General features: G+C 52.3%; 1 protein-coding gene across 5 annotated transcripts in view; it reads left to right on the top strand.

Moving 5' to 3' along the window:
• Window positions 1–18,224, top strand: part of VAC14 (VAC14 component of PIKFYVE complex) — a 93,455-nt gene that overhangs the window by 69,556 nt on the left and 5,675 nt on the right. For all 5 annotated transcript variants that reach the window (XM_072934485.1, XM_030282068.4, XM_072934484.1 and 2 more), the window contains 2 exons: window positions 4,537–4,669; window positions 17,941–18,115. In XM_072934485.1, the coding sequence (XP_072790586.1) occupies window positions 4,537–4,669; window positions 17,941–18,115 (308 nt within the window). The remainder of the gene's footprint in view (window positions 1–4,536; window positions 4,670–17,940; window positions 18,116–18,224) is intronic.

Raw genomic sequence — 18,224 nt, 5'->3', positions numbered from 1 at the left:
TTTTACGGCTCTATTTTTATCTTGCTCCACGAGGCTTCACCACTCCGTGTTTGCAAAAGCTAAAATTCAAAACATCCTGGGGAAGGCTGCCGGGGGGAGATGCTGCGCAGATTCCCACGTCGCTGCCCGGGGTTTCGCCGAGCACCATCTGGCAGTGCCGACTCCCACGCCGCTGGAGCTCGGGCGGGTCGGAGGCTCACGGACCAGCTCCGGCTGCCACCGGGTTTATCCCTGGTGTTCCCAGAAGAGCCGAGGGAGATCATTCTCTGGGCTGAGCTGGAAACATGATGCCTTGGGGAAAGCACTCGGGTGGGAAGGATGCTTGGCCTCGCCAACTCTTAGCTTACCCTCCCTATATCCGAGCTGAAATTGCTTCAATTAGAGATTGCGGTAAATCATTTTAGCTAAACCACCGCAAATACCCTTGTGGATACTCTTTAACCAGCTTAGCCAGCTTTAGCTCGCTTCGGAAAGGAATCAATTCTGCTCCAATCTTATTTCAATTTGGTTTCAATGGAGTTAAGCCAGTCCACACCGGTTTTAATTAAGACTAGTTTGAAACCAATTATAGTGAATTAATAGAAGTTATGTTTTATGCCAGGGTGAAGTTCAGAACTTTGTGGCTGAGATAGGAAAATCCAAGTTCGTGTCAGAGTCTGCCAGGCTCACCCAGAGCAACGTGGGGACACTTTGGATATTGTAGGTCTCAACACAGCTCAGCCCATCAAGCAGCCAGACAGCCTGAATGTTCCAGGGTGATGTACAATATATATTTATAAGGGCCTTAATATAGATCCCTAATTGCCTGTCTCGGTTGATTTATAGTGTGGCCACGCAGGCGATGGGAACAGCATGAGCCGCTGGTGAGCGCTCAGGGATGCACTGGGGGTGTGTAGACATTCGCTGTGCTCTGCTCGAGCTGGCACTCATGGCTGGGGGAACAGATGTTGGTATTGACTTGGTTGATCCAAGAAGCCCGCTTGTGTCCCTGGCTCTACCCCAGTCTGTGAAGGGAATCCGGGGAAAGGATTTGTTAGCTTGGCATCCTGGGCTGCAGGAGGTTGGTGTAGTCATTGGTAGGACAAGGGATAATGGTGTAAAACTGACAGAATATGTGAGCTTGGGTATTAGAAAGAAATTCTTTATTGTGAGGGTGATGAGTTACTGGCACATGTTGCCAAGAGAAGGTGTGGCTGCCCCATCCCTGTAAGTGTTCAAGGCCAGATTGGATGGAGCTCTGAGCATCCTGATCTAGTGGAAGGTGTCCCTGCCCATTGCAGAGGGGTTGGAACTAGATGAGCTTTTAAGGTCCCTTCTGTGATTAAATTATAAGGACCCAGGCTGATGTGGATTCACTGCGGCCATAGAGCTGCAATTCCCACATGCCTTTTGTCATGTTTCACTGCTCTGATGTTCCTCTGAGCCCAAAATTCCCATTTGTTCCTATTCTAGTGGATGTCTGGACTGAGTTTCATCATTGTTCTGAACATGGATCTTTCTTCTCCCAGCTTCCTCCTCCACACCAGATTAAAAAAAAAAAGAAAAGCAGTAGAGCTGTGACGTGCCACCAGCCCCAGCTACGTTAACAGCAGATCTGGCAGGTTACGGATCTGCAAAGTCTTGCTTCAGGGAAAGGGGGAGAGGTGCAAGCTTCAATTAATTATGCCACAGTTTTCTTAACACTTCTTCCTGCTTGTCTCTCGTGCTTTAGAGAAACACTTGACAAGCTGCTCCTACAGTTCTGTCGGGCTGGGAATGCCACTGTGCTGAGCTGTAACCCGCAGGGCAGCGAGCTGAGCTCTGGGCTACGCCAGGAAGGGTTACACCATGGCACACAAGGTGCCAGCCACTTCCTAGACATCCTGTAAACAGAGCAAATGGGAAGTTTGGAGGATTGGGAGGCTTTGGAAGAAAACTGCTTTGCCTGCTTGGAAGAAGTATAGCCTGTTTAAGCTCCATCTGAGGTTTGGTTGAGCCTTTTACAACCTGGCAGACTCCACCCTGGTTTCTCACTCCCAGCATTACCTCTAGAGAGCACGGGCAAGGCTGCTCTGGCATGGTGTGCCACAGTGGAAACCTTCTTTAGGAACATGCAGGCATAGCTGCTGTGCACCAGATGGGCAAAGGATGGAGTAATGATCCCTCTGGAGTTCAGTCTTAATGCTTCCAGAGGCAAAGGATGGTGAAAAGACTCCCTGGAGTGGACAGACTCACATGCTTTCTTCTAGGAAAAGCAGGGCACAGTCTTGTTTTCACCATCTCTGTATCCCAGTCCTTCCTTGCTTCCAGGCTGGGCAGAAGGGTCCAAGGTTCAGGAAGAGTCAATGGAAGACAACAACAGTACTGAAGGTCCTGTAGACTAGCTGGGATCTGATCTCCAAGGCAGGTATGATTTTGGATACTCAGCTGATCCAGCAGGTCATTCCCAGTCTCCAGCTGAAGATGCAGGAGATGCTGCACCACCACAGAGCACGTTCCTAAAGGTGCTTGTGGCTGGTCTGTCTTGCAGCCATACATCTCCATACAGCTTTGTCCTGTGCACAGCAGAAGTGCTGATCCTGTCAGGGAGGAAAAAAATTGCTGCCTCCTCCTGTTTTTCTTTTGGGATGTGTTTTAGGATATGTAATGTTTGGCTGGAAGGCATGCAATATGACAATGAGGCAGAAAGCTGGTTTTGCTTTGTGGAGGGAGCACTGTGCCATTGATGCTGCTCTGGGGCTCAGAGAGACTGTTTTTGGGGTCTTGAGAAGAGAGAAGCTCCAAGATCAGGCCTTCCCCCAGATAAGCTACAGCACTGGAGCGTTGTTAGCTGCTGGGAATGACGGTGGCATGTCCTACCTGCTGCTAGGCTTGTGTTGCAGCGCAGCCAGGCTTGGATGCCTTCGAGTTGCTGAGAAAATGGGCAAGAATATCACTTTCCAGCTTTGAAAGACAGTTTCTGCTTGGTCTTCACCTGCCTTCCCAGGCTCTGCTGGGAGGTTTGAGGCTGAGCTGCAGGCAGGCACAGTGGGAAGGCAGATCTGCCCCATGTCACCTCCAGACCATGTCTCTGCTCCCTTTTGAGCAGTGCTGAGCAGCTGTAGTGACGACAGTGGGGCATGGCTGCATTTTCACACTGGGTACTCCCTGCCTTCGAACAAACACACCTTTGTTTTGGAGCACATTGGCTTGGCTGGATCCCTTTTTTTTTTCCCTTTGCCCAGATCATCTTCCCTGCAGCTGAGGGGAAACATGATGCGATGGTGAACACTTGTGCTTGGGGAGCTGCCTGCTTCAAAGCCTGGTTTGGGGTTACAGATATACCAAGGGGTGGGTGAGCACACAGCTCCAGCGGGAAGAGGACACTGGATTCTGGTCAGGATGACCTTGTATTTCATTTTCTTTTTTCTTTGTCTCTGTTCTCTTAGATGTTAAATCCAAACCTAGGGAAGCTGCCCTGCACATATCTCTTGTGTATCACTGGGAGAGGCAGGATAGAAAACAGACCAGCAGCTTTTCCATCAGCTTTCCTGGGCTTTGGCAGTTTAATTACATCTTTAATTGGCTGCTCCGTGCTCCACTGAATGTCCGTAGAAGCAGACAACATCCATAAATCAAACTGCTCAGGTTTCCTTTGGTTATCTGATGGAAATAGTGTGTGGAGAGTAGCCTTGGGGTTCTCGTGTGTGCTGGCTTCCCTCCTTACCACCTTAGACATGGCCTTTCTGAAGGAGGAATTAAGGAACTCCCCTTTTTGCAAAGTCGCCTTTGAAATGCTCTCTCCAAACATTTGCTTTGAGCGCCATCCTGCTAAATAAACCATCTCCCCTGGGGTTTCACTGTGGGAAAAGCAATCTTTACCTGCCAGCTCCCTGCTCTTGTGTTTGGAGGGGATATTTCCCTGAGCTGGGAGCTGCTCCTTTCCCTGCCCTCCCTGCCAAGAGTCTCAGACCAGGACAGTCCCTAAGCTTGGAGCTCTGCTGTGGTTTGACCAGTACTTTATGGTAGCCCTGGGGCACATTGTATATGACACTTGTACCAAGTGGCTCCTGCTCAGGGAAAATCATATCACCGAGTGTAAACCAGTGTCTGTGCTGTGGCCCAGGGCTGAATGTGTGTCTGCCACTACGTGCACACTGGGCTTGGGGCATCTGTGGTTTATGGGGTTGGATTACAGGCTCTTCAACTCATCAGCAATCTGGTGGTTTTGGGATGAGTGTACATGCCATCTATGAGATAGGATTGGCTCAATTTAGAGCTTCAGGCACTCCTTCTAGCAGCTACTGAAGCTGAATAGCTCTGACATGAACTCCCAAAAATCCCATTTTAACCCCAGGTGCTGCTTCCAGGCCTGTGACCACCATAAGATGCTTTCCCTTGGGCTGGAGAAAGCTAGGACAGGGCTGGCTCCGCTTGAACCAACCAGATGAGGCTTGAAAATCTTTACATCCCCTGTCCTTATCGTCTAAGTGCTGTGACCATGGGTGTCTGCTCTCTCATCCAGGCTTTGGCAGCAGGGCCTCGCAGCTCTAATTCATTCTCCCCTTGCCTCCCCAGGTACAAAAGGCCTGGAGTGCTCACCCTCCACCCCCACCATGAACTCCTACTTCTACAAGTTCATGATCAACCTGCTCAAGCGCTTCAGCAGTGAACGGAAACTCCTGGAAACCAGAGGAGCCTTTATCATCAGGTCAGAACACCCCAGCAGCCTCACTGAAGCCCCTGAGCAACCCTGGGATGGGTGGGACGGGGATGGCAGGGTCAAGCAGCCCAAGTACTACATTCATTCAGAGCCAAAACCATTTCCTTGAGGAGAGGAAGCTTGGGCTTCTCTCGCTCTCCAACAAACGGTTTTGGAGCAAACAGGATTTGCCTTTCACATGTCAAGGCACCATATTTCTCTCTCCCATCCCCGGAGGCAAAGTGGCTCCTTATTAAACAATGTTGTCAGAGCCTGTTTCGTTAAGAAACAGCTAGACCAGCTGGAGCAGGAAGACAGGCTTGTACTCAGAGTGCCAAGCTGAGTGAGCCTCTCCAGCCGCCTTGGCGAGATGCTCGCCCATCCAAAACCATGTGTTTCAATGCATGGAGTTGGGAGATTTTGCTTCAGCTTTTTAAGGAGCTGTGGCGGAGACTGGAGAGCCAAATGTTGTGAAGGCTGGAATGCCAAGTGTCGGCGCAGCTGGCAGGCAGTCATCTTTATTGCAATAAAATCTGGGGCAAGGGATATCCATTCCTCAGCTTGCTGGGAAATAGCAGGGTTAATGGTCGAGGCGAGGTGGAGAAATCAGTGAGGAGTTTGGTGGAATCAGCTGGCAGGACCCTGGGTTTTCCTCCCTTGCTTTCAGGGATGTGGCATCAAAATGAACAGGAGAGAGCATGAGATACAAGCCATGCTTCTGTGGGAGAAGAGAGCCACCTCTCCAAAGGCACAGGAGTGTGCCAGGTATTGATGAAGGGGTCCCATGACTGCAGTGAGAAAATACAGCATGCAGAGTTCCCAAAATTTGCTAAGCTGAGCTGGGTGTGGAGTTGTATCTGCTTGGGCAACAATTTTTGCCCAAGTCTGGATTCATCCTAGAGACAATATCCCATTCCCAGTGTCTACTCTCCTCTCACCAGTCAGCACAGCCCCTAGGATAAGCCACCCTTGGCTGTGAAGTGGCCTCATGCTGTGTTAGGGAAGCAGGGTGCCCAGAGTGACCACTGCTGAGCCACCTCCAGCTTTTTCCCTCCAGCTCTGGCAGGAGGAGCCTTGGCTGGCCAGCCCAGCTTTCCCAGCAGCCAGCCAGAGGTGCAGTGGGACTGGCTCACAGCAGCTCAGCAAGCCGGGGCTTTTTACAGTGACTCATGCCCCAAAAAATCTGGTAAAGGAAAAAAAAAAATTAAAAAATAGATGACTCTGTCAAGTCACGCTGTTGCTCGTGTGGGGTAGATGCAGGACTGGAGCCAAAGTGGTGGTTCTGGGAGGGTGAGCCATGCCCTCAGGTACCAGTGATTAACTGAAACCTATTGATGGTGGGTAAAAGACCGGTGTAAACTAACATCTCTGTTGCTTCCAGAAAAAGCAAGATGAAAATAGAGGAGAAAAACTTTTACAGGACTCTCTGGCAAAGGTTGATCTCTTGCTGGAGAGACTCAGTGAATGTGGGAGCCTCATGGAGCTATTTTTAGCCACTTTTCAAATTGAAGCCGTATGCGCGTTCCCACGTTACATCCCTCCCCTGTCCACAAGCCAGCTCAGCTGTTTTGCACAGCAGGGTGAGAAGCCAGCCTCGTGTTTGACTTAGGAGATGCTGGTGATGTTTCATCCTGAGCTGGAGAGCTCAGAGGGGATGCTTGAGAGACTGGGACGGCATCTGCTGAAGTGTGGTCCAGGACCACTGCTGCCTCTTTCCCAGGCAGGCCTGGGAACACTGAAACAGGGAAGGAAAATAGACCTGTTACGTTTAGGCAATGATTTCCAGCTGAAGGATTAGTGCTCACAGGAAAGGGAAATGCGGGACAGGGGTTTTATTCAAGCACAGCACAGCAGTTTTCCCTGTCACGTTGCTGGTGGGCAAATTCAAAGGTCTGTGAGGTCACGTAGGAGATCTGACATTAAAGGTAGTTTATTTCTAATCCAACCCAAGTTTGTTCATGCTTGATTTCTGACTCTGAAAGGACTTTAGACACTCTCCTGATATGTCCTCAGAGTCGCAGAGACAGAGGTTATAGTACATTGCGTGCTTGAGGAGGGGAGTGGGGTTTGACCAGTGATCTCTGCAGGAGGTGGGACCGTCTCTTGCTCTGTAAGGAGCTGTGGTCCCCAAGACATGTAGAACTGCTCCAGAGCCTGCCTGATGCTGGCATATGGGTGGGAGAAGTATCTGCAGCCCTCACTGGCAGAATTCACCCTTGAAACCTGGGTCAGGCAGAGATAGGGGCTGTGATGTTACCTCCCACCTTGATAAGCACATCTGAGGCCTTCCACCCTTCTCACTAATTGCCCTGGCTGGCACGTGGCCATCCTGGATTCACCAGAGCCCTGAAGCAAGAAGCAAATATTCCCATTCAGCTGCTGACCTCCTGGAGCAGCAGAAAAATGCGGAGGAGCTTCCAAAGCATCACATGCTCCTTGGAGCAGCACGGCTGTCCTCCAGGCAGGAGCCCTGTGGAGGGAAAGCTGTTTGGCCAGTCAGAGGCAGGCAGCAGAGCGGCACCGAGCTTTTCAGCTCACACTGAGATTTGCAGGCTGGATTTAATGCCTGTTGGTTGGTACCAGCGCTGCGGGATGGGGGGATTAAAGGAGAGGTTAAGCCCTGCTGCGTGGACATCAGTGTTGCTGCTTGGAGCAGTGTGAGGATAGGGCTGGCTGTCCTTGCAAGGAGCTGGCTTCTCCTCTCTTGTACCTCCCAAGGGCTGGTTGTGCAGTTCCTGTGCTGTCCCCAGGGTCAGTCTGAGCTCCAGGAGCTGGTTCAACTGGCTAAGTCAAGCCTAGCACCAAAGCAGCCAGCTTTTTGCTGCTCTCTGAGGTGGAACAGCTCAGACATTCATGGCTGATATACCTTACCACAGCAAATGAACCCTCTGGGGTATGGGATGTACTTGAGTGGCTGGAGACATCCCTATGCATGTCATGTGTGGATGCTTTGAAGTGCAGGGCTTAATTTTGAAGCCCAGCAAGGCCATTTTCTTGCAGAGCAGTGGCACCCTGGGGCAGAGAGGAGGCCTGAGTCAGCACTGTGCTCCCCAGGCACAGCCTGCACGCAGGGGTTGTCTCAGCTTGTTTTATAGAGCTGTTAAACAAACCTCCCCCCTGCCTGGCACTTTCTCACAGGGTGTTTTCTGAGGTTAAGCTGCTTGGAAGAGGCCCTGGCATGACTTTTCAACCACCTGGCATGTGATGCACCTGGTGAGACTTGTCCATTTGACTAGGGATGGTCCTTGGCCTTTGGGGGATATGCTTGAACCCTGTGGGGACTGGTCAGGAGGGCTGGCTGGCTCTGCATCCACTCTGGAAGACATAGGCTGGAGCATATAAGGTTGTTCAGCCAATTTATGGCATTAGCTGCAGAGCTGGAAAATCCCAAGTCTCGTGATGGGGCCACAGATTTATAGTTCCAGCAGACGGGAAAAGTTCACCTGGCTGGAAATTCTGACTGTTCTTGAGATCTCAAAGCCCTGCTGGGATGAGGCCAGTGGAGAACTGGATAAGAAGGGCAGAGCTGAGGACAAAGACTGGCAAGTCGCACTGGGTTCATGAAGGGCTGTACATGGTGCCCTCGGGGCTGGGGTGGCCAGTCCCTCTTTTTGGGCATAACAGGGCTCTTCTGTCTCTGAGATGCTGAGGATGACTGTACAACACCAGCTTCTCCACAAAAAGTAGTGAAAAAGACACAAAGTGAGTTTGAACCTGCTAACCAGGATGAGGAATCAGAGAGGAGGGGAGCAGAGGGCTGGAGGAGCGTGGAGCACAGACACCCATCCCATGCTCTTGGCAGGCCCGCAGTGAGGTGCGTGTTAAATCACTTTTGACTGGCCTGCCTGGCATTCCCAGGGCTGTTCTCTCTGTCTGGGAGAGTGGGAAGGGAAGGGCTGCCTGCCAGCATCCCAGTGAGCAAGGCTGTTAGGGGGGAGTGGGATGGGGGTTTAGCTGCAGGCTTGGATAGCAAGGGATGCACTGGGGATCCTGTACAGAGCCAGTGGGTGTTTGTTTTGGTAATAAGGGGGTGCCACAACCACAGGATGCCCCTATACTGCAGTGAGCCAGTGTCCCCCCAGCCCCATCCTGGCTCCCACCTCATCCCTAACCTTGTCCTTTCCTCCTGCTGTGCTGTCCTCACTTCCCAGCCCCTCACTGGAAGAGGCTCAGGAGCTGGGGCTAACCAAAACCCTCCTCTTCTCCCAGGCCTGGATGCTCTTGAGCTCCTCTGGACACACATTTTCCTTGACCAAACACACCAGTACCTCCTGATGATCTGGAGGCACCCAGTGCTGGGATGCAGGACCCACTCCTGCCCCTTCCTCTGGATGTGCTGATGCCACCGTGCCCCCTCCAGCTTCCATTGCCAAACCCATGCCCTGAAAAATCCCTCTACAAGTGAATCAGGGCTGGAGGGGGGACACGTGTCACCTCTTCCTCTCTCCCACCCTCCGTGCCACTGCAATGCAGAACAAAACCTGCGTTTGTTTTTGCGGGAACCATTTGGCTTGTACTCAGCAAAGTGCAAAAAAAAAAAAGGAGGGGAAAAAAAATGGAGCCTCTTTGATAAACTGTGATATGAACTCGGGTAAAATCCAAACAGCTGTGAGTGCTACAAGGGAAGCTTCTGTGTCGGGAGGCAGCGAGCCTGCGAAAATCCACTGCTCTGCCTGCCAGGATGCTCGCTGGCCGCCTGCCCTCCGGCTCTAATGAACTGTGCGCTCGCCATCCCCCTCCTCATGCCTCACCAACAGGAGGAACAGGAGAAAGCTTTTTGGTGTGTGTTATTTTGTCCATTTGCAAAACAGAAAGAGGGACTCCCCTCTCACCCAAGGTCCCAGCCAGTCACAGGGTGTTGGAGCAGGGTGGTGAACATGCCCAGTTCTGCAGAGGTCAGAGGGCTTCTCCTCGTTCATCTCCAACCCATTCCTCTGTGTCTCCTTTTCATTCTCCCTGCTCCCCAAAACCTCCTCTCCTCAGTTTGCCATGTAAAACCCCATGCCTGGAGATCCAGAACAGTGCTACAGCGATGTGGTAGCTTTCCTGCATTCTCATTCTGCTCCAGACTTGCACTGTGAATGCCCTCCAGGGTCTCCTCAGGCTCCTATGGGATTTGGAAGGAAGCCAGCAACCTCCAAAAGCCCCCAGCTCTCAAATTGCCCCTTTTATATTGTTCAGTGAGTTCCACAAGCTCACATGAGATTTTAATTCACTTAGGCTCTGGGACATCATTCTGGACTCTGATACCCTCCCAGCCCCATGAAGCAGGAACCAGAGGGGAAAACCCAGTTTCCCCGTGAGCAGAGGTTGGCTCTGGAGTCACAATGCCCCAGCAGTCACCAAGAGCATGACCTTCACAAGGGAGGAGCCTGGTTACCCTGTCAAAGGATTATCCCTGCTGGGAGAGCAGGAGCTGGGCCAGCCCTGGCCAGCTCACTCCTGGGGCTGTAGCCCCCAGGGAAGGACAGGAGACACCTCCCCTGAGCTGCAGGGGCTGCATGAGCTGGGGTGCACCAGGTCCTGGAAATGAGTTTGCTGTGCTAACCCACCAAAGCTGCTCCAGGACCAGCCGTACTTGGAGCTGCTTGGAAGCATTTGATGGGTTTTCCTGTAGAAAAATGGAAACCACATGTGAACAGCAGTGCCGGCGTGGGCTGGGACTAATTTGGGTCAGTGAGAGGGTGGAGGGGAGGAAGGGGAAATGTGTGTAGGAGAGGAAAACCCTCACAAAATGGCCAAGTTCCTTCAAAGGGCAGGTCCCCAGGCAGGGATATCTGCTTCCTCCCAGCACTTTCCCTAGGATCACAGCAGGAATGCTGTGGAAGGAGGGAGCTGGGAGAAGGCGAACTGGACAGTGGGGAAAGCAGCCCACAGCTTCCCTGCTTGCTGACTGTCATGTTCTGCAGAGCAGGGATTTAGCACAAGCAGCTTCCAAAGTGTCTCCCAAATTTTCTTTGGCTGGCTGAAGGGGTGGTGACCCTCATCATGGGGAAGCAGCTTAACCTGTCTGATCCCGTTGGTTGGGCTCAGGTCTTCTGATGGTGCTTCTTTTTTTGGCTCTGCAGCTGTGACGACTCAGGTTATTCATCTTTGTGGAGGGAAGAGCCAGGACAGGAAATCAGGCTGAGTAACAGTGTTTTTCCCCCCCACCTGTCTTCCAGGGGATCTTGCTCAGTTGTCCCCCAGGCGCAGGGCACATTCAGTTAAAAACTGAGAAGAGCTCAGCTCAGCCAGTGGGTCCAGCTGGGCACTCTGCTCACAGAATGGGATGTCCTCAGATAAGATATCTCTGGGTAGGACATCTTTAACTCCCCACTGAAAGCATAGAGCTGTGCAAAAGCCACCTTGATTGGAGTTCCTGCCATTCAGTGCTCCTTCCCTTCATGCATGAGCTGCTCCTTGTGTTCAGCCCACTTTTATTTCTTCACCTTAAAGCAAAGTGATGGGGAAGGGTTAGCAGGGACTACAGCTCCCATCTGTGTACAAACTGTGCATGCCCTGAACGGGATCAGTCTCTCCCAGCTCCTGTTGCCACAGCTTTGCACCCGCTCCTTTAACCTATTTTATTTGCAGTGATGAGAAATTATAGGGGGAGAAATAAGGCGCTTGTCAGTTTTCTTGAAAATTAGGCCACAGCTGTCAGCCTGAAAGGGAAGCAGACATCTCGAAGGAAGGATCTTCTGCTGCTGCTGCTCTACAGTTCTCCCCCACTCCCAAGCCAGCCCCTACCCTTCCTCCCCTTCCAAACAGAGCTTGCCTGAACACATCAGTGGCTGGTGCAAGTGCCCCTCTGGGAGCAGGTTCTGGAGGGCTCACTTGAACACGAGTTGTTCCTCGCAGCTGGGGTGGTGGCTGGAGCCAGGCACGTGCTCTAAAGCTGCTGCTGGTGCCTCCTGCCTGGGGCTTGAAGCCCCAGGAGCCCAGGGCAAGACTTGCCTTTGCCATCCGTTTTGCCATCAAGTCACTGGCAAGTTTAAACGTTGGAAAATAAGTGCTTTGGGCAGGCAATTTTTTGCTTTCCTGGAGGGTTTGAAGGAGAGGTTTGCCTGTTTTTCAAGTGAGCCTTTTGCAGATGCCCAGATGTTCCTACAGGATTTTGTAAGCTTTGCAGGTTGTCAGCAATTCATCAGTGCAGGTGCTCAAGGCCAGGTTGGATGGGGCTTGGAGCAATCTGGTCTAGTGAAAGGTGTCCCTGGCCATGGCAGGGGGGTTGAAATGTGATAGTTTTTAATGTCCCTTCCAAGCCAAACCATTCCAGAATTCTATGGGCAGGGATAGCTTTATCCATAAGTCACTATAAAGTTTCCACAAGGAAAGTCCTGGCACACACCAACTTGAGCAGCTGGAGACTGCTGCTGGTTGTCTGTCTAGTGGGCTTCACCTTGGAGGAGCTGTCACATTCATCTGTGTTATGCTAAAAGTTGGGCCATACCTTGGGCTGAGTAGACTATCAAGTTTCCAAATTTAGTTGTCTTAGCTTCTGGCCCATTCCAAAGGGTATTACTCCTCCTTGCAGCAGCCCTGTTTCCCTCTCCTGTTTGGTACAGAGCTGCAGGTATCTCACTGATCATAAAAATCTCCAGAGGTGGTGGATATCTGCTTGGAGATCTCAAGGTGATCTCATTGAAGGGCATTTTTCTCCAGTCATGTCCAAGGTGGGAGCAAGGCTGGGTTCATCACGAGTCAAGGTGGATATGCCCAGCTTCAGGCTGGACTATGAGCTTTAGTGAGCAGTGAAGCAGCCATCCTGCCAGCCAGGACAGGGACCTCCCAGTGACCTGATGTCCAGGGGGAGCATCAGGAAGAGCAGAAACCACGGGCTGAGACTGCAGGATCAAAATGCTGTTTCACCAGTTGAAGCTGGCTGAAATTCTAACGTACATTTGTGCTGTGTTCCTCTCGGGCATCCGTCCTGGTTGCTCTGGGGATCCCCAGGGATCCCTGGGGAGCGCCTTAGCCGAGGCGGCCGAGCGCTGAGCTGGCACCGCGGCTCCCCTGGCACTTGTCACACTGACGGCTGCTGCCGAGCAGACGCTCTGTGGGAGGCGTCTCTTGTTTGCACTGAAACACTCTGCACCTTTCCCTTTTCAAGCGAAGGCATCGCAGGGCTTGTCTCCTCTGGCTTTCCGAGAGCCACACATCCCCTCCCAAAATCCACACATCTCCTTCCCAGATCCACACGTCTCTTCCCGGGATATGCACATCTCTGGTCTGCAGCTTTCACCAAGTTTCCCTGGGGAGCTTGATAACCATTACAAGAAACCAAAGCTGATGAGGGTCCTTCTCCTCCCCAGACCTGCCTCCTGCAGAAGGAGCTCCCCTGCTCCTAAACCTCACAAACCCTTCAAAATCCCTTACATAAAATGCTATGAATTTTGTAAAGCAGGAGCTGCTGGGGTTGCTATGGTTTCCCTTGCCTGGAGGAGCAGCTCTGGAGCCTGGATTCAGCAAAGGGGGGATTAAAATGGAGGACGGGGATTTTCTCTGCTGATATGGAGGGAAAGGATGGGACAATGACATCTCCTGCCTTCCCCACTTGCTCTCTTCTCCTCCCCTTCACATCCTAATTTTATCTATGCTTTCTCTGCAAATTCCTAAAGGATCCCAGCTGCTGGGCCAGGCTGGAGATGTTGCTTTTGCTGGCAGGAGAATTTCAGGGGGATAGGGAGGGGCAGTGGGTATCACAGAGGCTGTGGATTTCCTGGTTGGGTGGGTTAAGCCAGGGCATCTGAAGGGGAGCCTGGGGTGTGGAGGAAGGGTGGGAGATAGTCTTTGGGAGGAGAGAGGAAGGAAGCAGAGGAAGAGGAGGGTTGGGAGGAAGTATGGAGGGGCTCTGCCCTCCTCACAGCTGTGGAAGTTGTTTTGAGGCCCATAAGCAGAAAAGTGGAGCAGAACCCCTCAGAGCATCACTCCCAAGCCTCAGCTAGCTCCTTCCACAGCTCAGGCTCTGTCCCAGTTGCTGGAAGTGGGACAAGACATGATCCTCTCCCTGCTGGGGCCCCGTGTCTATTAGCCCAGAGCTAATAAAGCAAATCACTTGTGCTTAATGAAGAAGCACCTGCTTAATTGAACACAGTGGGATGGTGCTCAGCCTGGCCAGGCAACAGGATGGGACCAGTGTTTCAGCCCAGGCACCCCACAGATCCCAGAGGAGGAGACGGTTCTGCAGTGAGACTGGATCTCATCTTACTTTTTTTAGATTTTAGGTGAAAAACAAATGTTCACCGTCTTCAAGCAAGCATTGGTCTGGCCTGAGCCTCTGCCACCCTGTTCTGCATGGTGGCTTGGGGCAGGGGACGGGGCTGAAGTGGTTAAAGGGACGAGCGGGCAGGATGGGAGCTCTGACAGCTCCCTGAAATGATGATGTTTAGATTAGCCGGTTTCCAGGCATCGAGTTGTCAAAGCAAGAGGGCTGGGAGGGACGCCGGGGCTTGTCCTTAATTGGAGATGTGGCTCTAAAGCCACCCCATCTTGCCAACATCCTCTGCTCCAGCACACCGCCCTGCAGCAGCTCCCTGCCCCAGTATGATCCCTGTTCCACTTGTGCCCATACCTCATCCCACCCCACTGGCCATTTGTGTGATGAGAATTCATTGTGATTGACATTGCTGTGCTGGCAATTTGATGGCTGCTACATCAGAGACACAGGAGGACCCTAGGGTGACATGGCCACGCAAAGCTTGTGGTGACCTCTGTGGCTCTTCCCTTGGCCAGCCTCATGTTGTCGAGGAGTCCTTTAGGTAAGGGGAAGGGCAGGGTCCTCTGACTGCAGCAGGGGCTGGAGGTGACCTGCCAGGACCCTTGGGAGCCCCACAGTGGCTTGAGGTGTGGTCATGCTGCAGGTGGATGCTGCCTCCCATCTGCCTGCAGCTATATTCCTTGGCTCTATAGGAAAGGCTTGAATAACCCTTTTAATTTAAGGAGTTAAATTTTAATGGCCTGAATACCACATTTCATTATCACCATGTGCCTGCACTGCTGGCTGCGTAACATAACCAATGTGTGCCATGATGCTCTGCAGCTCCTGCCTCCCTGGGGACACTTCTTGCCCTCTTCCATGCCAGGAGATCCTTGGGGACTCTCTGGGTCCCCATGAGCAAGGGGATGCACATCACCCATAGGGATGCAGGGAAAGCTTCAAGGAGAGACATCTTGCTGGAATGATGCTTCAGGGGGATTAGCCAGTTCCTTTCGTCATCACATCATGTATGTATGAGGAGATATATATTTAAGGAGTGTGTGTATATAATATATACACATATTTGTGGGATGTATATATCCAGGATATATTTATGGTGTGTACATATAAGGGGTATGGCTCCTACTTTCCATCCCCTCTGCCCTGTTCCCTTCCACAGCCACTCCACTGGCATCTCAGCTGAGCCACCTGTCCTCTGTTCAGCCCCTTTCCCTGCCTCCTCCCAGCCAGCCTGGCGTTCCCCTCATGCCATCAAAGCCTCCCAGGGAATGGGCTCCTGGGGACTCTCCCACCCCACCAACAGCTGCCTGCTGCTGGCAGTTGGGCTCAGCTGCTGGCTGCTGTCACAGAGGCCAGCAGCTGCAGGACCAGCCAGTTGTCCCCTCCTCTGGGGACTGCTTTTGGGATGTGCCGACCACAGGGCTTCATGGAGGGGAGTTTGATGTCTCTGCCAGTGCTGTGCACTGGCAAACTCATTCTGCTGGTGGATCCCAGAGCGTCTGCAGGCAGTGGGAGGGGCCAGTGCCCAAGCGGGACAGCATCCCCATGAGGTGACACGGCTCTGAAGTCTCCACACAGCTACTTCTCTAGCACCCCAACAGTTTCCAGTTCCCCAGTGCTACTGAAAGGAGAGGGGAGAATCCCAGACCTTCCCTACTAATCAAAACCAGGCCTGAAATTAGAAAGCAGCTCACATTCAGCCCCTGCTCACTGTGAGCACAGCGTTCACCAGCCAAATGGCAGAGCTCCTATTTATGGAAAGAGAGAGCCTTCGTTTTCCATGGAGGACTGGTAGAGGGGGAACCTGAAAGGCATCCTTTTTGTTATGGGGGAGCTTTGGGGGTTACTGAATTGTCCTCAGTGCTCCCTGGCACTGTTTTCCTTGTTTAAGCTCTTGCTATAGTCTTCATGCCTGGAAGGTGTAAAACACCGTCTCCCTGCTAGCCATGAGTATTGCAGCCTGTCCCAGCTATACTGGTGCACCAGCCACTTCACTGTTGAGACTAAAATGATCCCAGTGTTTGTTCCTGGAGAACTCATCCCTTCTTTGAGACACATTAAACCATCCCATTTCATGGTTCAATTGCCCAGCACGGCTGCTGGAGGAAGCTTGGCAAGGATGGGGCATCCATTTAACCCCCCTTGCTGGAGAAGGGTAGCATGGAGCCACCTCACTCCTGGGCTGGGCTTGGTCCTGCCCAGGCTGTGCTTGCTTTGCTGCAGCTGGCAATGACTGGATCCTGCCTGCAACGCTGAGCTATTGATTTGCTTTTGGCTCCATCAGGCTGGACTAAAAGCCTCTGCCTTCCCCTTTCCTCCCTCCGTGCCTCACTTTCCCACCGCTCTCCCTCCTCTAGCCAGCCTGTGTCCAAGCGGCGAGAAATCAGGGAAGCGTTTTCATCCCCATGAATGCAGCCAGTTACGTAAGAATAATTGGGATAAATGAGCTTATTTATCACAGCCTGTTCCATTTTAGCGGGGTCCAGGGCGATCGCCGGGTTGGGTTACATAAAACCCCGCACAGAGCATCTCATTGTCCGGCGGCAGCCACGCGGGATGCGGGAGCTGCCGATGGAGAGCGGCCAGGGCTGGGTGAGGAGGGAAGGGGTTATTTGGCAGGACAGAGAGGTGGGAGGAAGATGGGGGGTTTCTTCCTCCACATGTTGAGGAGGGAAGATCTGTTTCTTCATTCTCCTCCTGCGTCCCTAAATCACTAGGCTTTAGGGTATAGTCTTTTGGAGTCTTAACTATAGCCAAATAGTCTTCCTCTGGTCTGGCCTCACAGGCACAAGGGCTGGAAACTCACATCCTTCCTCCTCCTCACCCCAGGAGGTGAAAACATGACTTCCAGGCAGGGGATGTTCAGGTGTACCTCCTAACTCCCAACCAAACCAGGTAGCTAGTGAACACCTCCCACCCAGCAGCCCAAGCAGTTGTTCCTTGTTTTGCCTCTTAATCCTCTCAGAGATGCCTCCAGGGGAAAATCTGAATCCAGCTAAAATTATCTGGTGGGGAACTGTGTTTGGTAGGAGCTGGGGGAAAGCAGAGTTGCTCTGGGGGATGCCTTGCTGCCAAGGTTCCCTGTCAGCCCATGGGGAAATGTGGTGAGCCAGGAAGCATCCCAAATGCAGGAGAAACTGGGATGCTGGGGAGCCAATCCCTCCAATCCCCACACTGGGGATGTGAGCTGGTGCTGGGCAGCATTTCAGGTGTCCTCAGACAAACTACCCAGGAAGGCAAGAGCCTGGAGAAAAACAGGAAATCCCGAAATCCAAACAAATGTGGGAGAAATAAAAATCTGATGGTTTTATGTTTTTTGTTTGTGGACTAAAAAAATGTTGAAAATCTTGGGAATGCCTCAAGGTTTGTTAAGTAGGACATTCCTGCTGTGACCCAGCCAGGCGGATCAGCGTGGGCCGCAGTGCCGGTTACACTGTTTTGGGGAAAGCACTGCTGGCAGGATATCCAGTGGAACAGAGACATCTTCCAGCTTCACCAGCTGGATCTCCAGAGCCACTCAGCACCAGATCTCGTGTCAGCTGAGCATGGAGGGGTTCAAAGAGCAGCCTCTGGCTCCAGGACTGCCGGGTTGCACAATGCCAGGAGGAATTGTTTCGCCCCACTGACCGCACTCACTGGGATGTTCCCCGGTGTGACTGGGTTACTGGTGTGACTAGACCATCACATGCCATCTTCAAAGGTGCTGCTGCACACTCACTACACTGCTCAGGCTGGAAAGTGACACTGAAACCTCCTGAGAGAGGTCATGGGAAGGCTTGAGGTGGCACGAGCCATAGTAATGGGTGCCAGCAAGGTCCCAAGGTCCCATGACCAGGGGCATGTCTTACCCCAGCTATAGTTTTTTGTTCTTGTCCTGGTGTGAATAACTGCATCCTCCATATGCAGAGCCTGATATTGCCCCACAGCATCTCCCTTCTGGTGCTATCACACTCACCCAACCTCTGGTGCACCCAGATCTCCTCCCTGGTCCTCTCTGGAGAAGTGGGTTCACATCAGAGTCTTGATTGTTCTCACTAACTGTCCTTCCCCCCTGGTTTCTCTCCTCTGTGATATACAGGCAGCTTTGTCTACTTCTGAATGCAGAGAACATCTTTCACTCCATGGCAGACATTCTGCTTAGGGAGGAGGACCTCAAATTCGCCTCTACCATGGTCCACACCCTCAATACCATCCTGCTGACGTCCTCCGAGCTCTTCCAGCTGAGAAACCAACTGAAGGACCTGAAGACCCCGGTATGGGCAGCAGGAACAGGCTGAGCAGTTGGAGGGGCATAATGAGGGTAGTGGGGACCTGGCAGCCACCTGGGAGTGTGTCTTGCTGCTCAGTCCCTGCCTGTTAGGT

Source organism: Taeniopygia guttata, chromosome 11, assembly GCF_048771995.1.
Source record: "Taeniopygia guttata chromosome 11, bTaeGut7.mat, whole genome shotgun sequence".
In the NCBI taxonomy this organism is placed as follows: domain Eukaryota; kingdom Metazoa; phylum Chordata; class Aves; order Passeriformes; family Estrildidae; genus Taeniopygia; species Taeniopygia guttata.
This window is presented reverse-complemented; position numbering and strand designations above follow the sequence as displayed.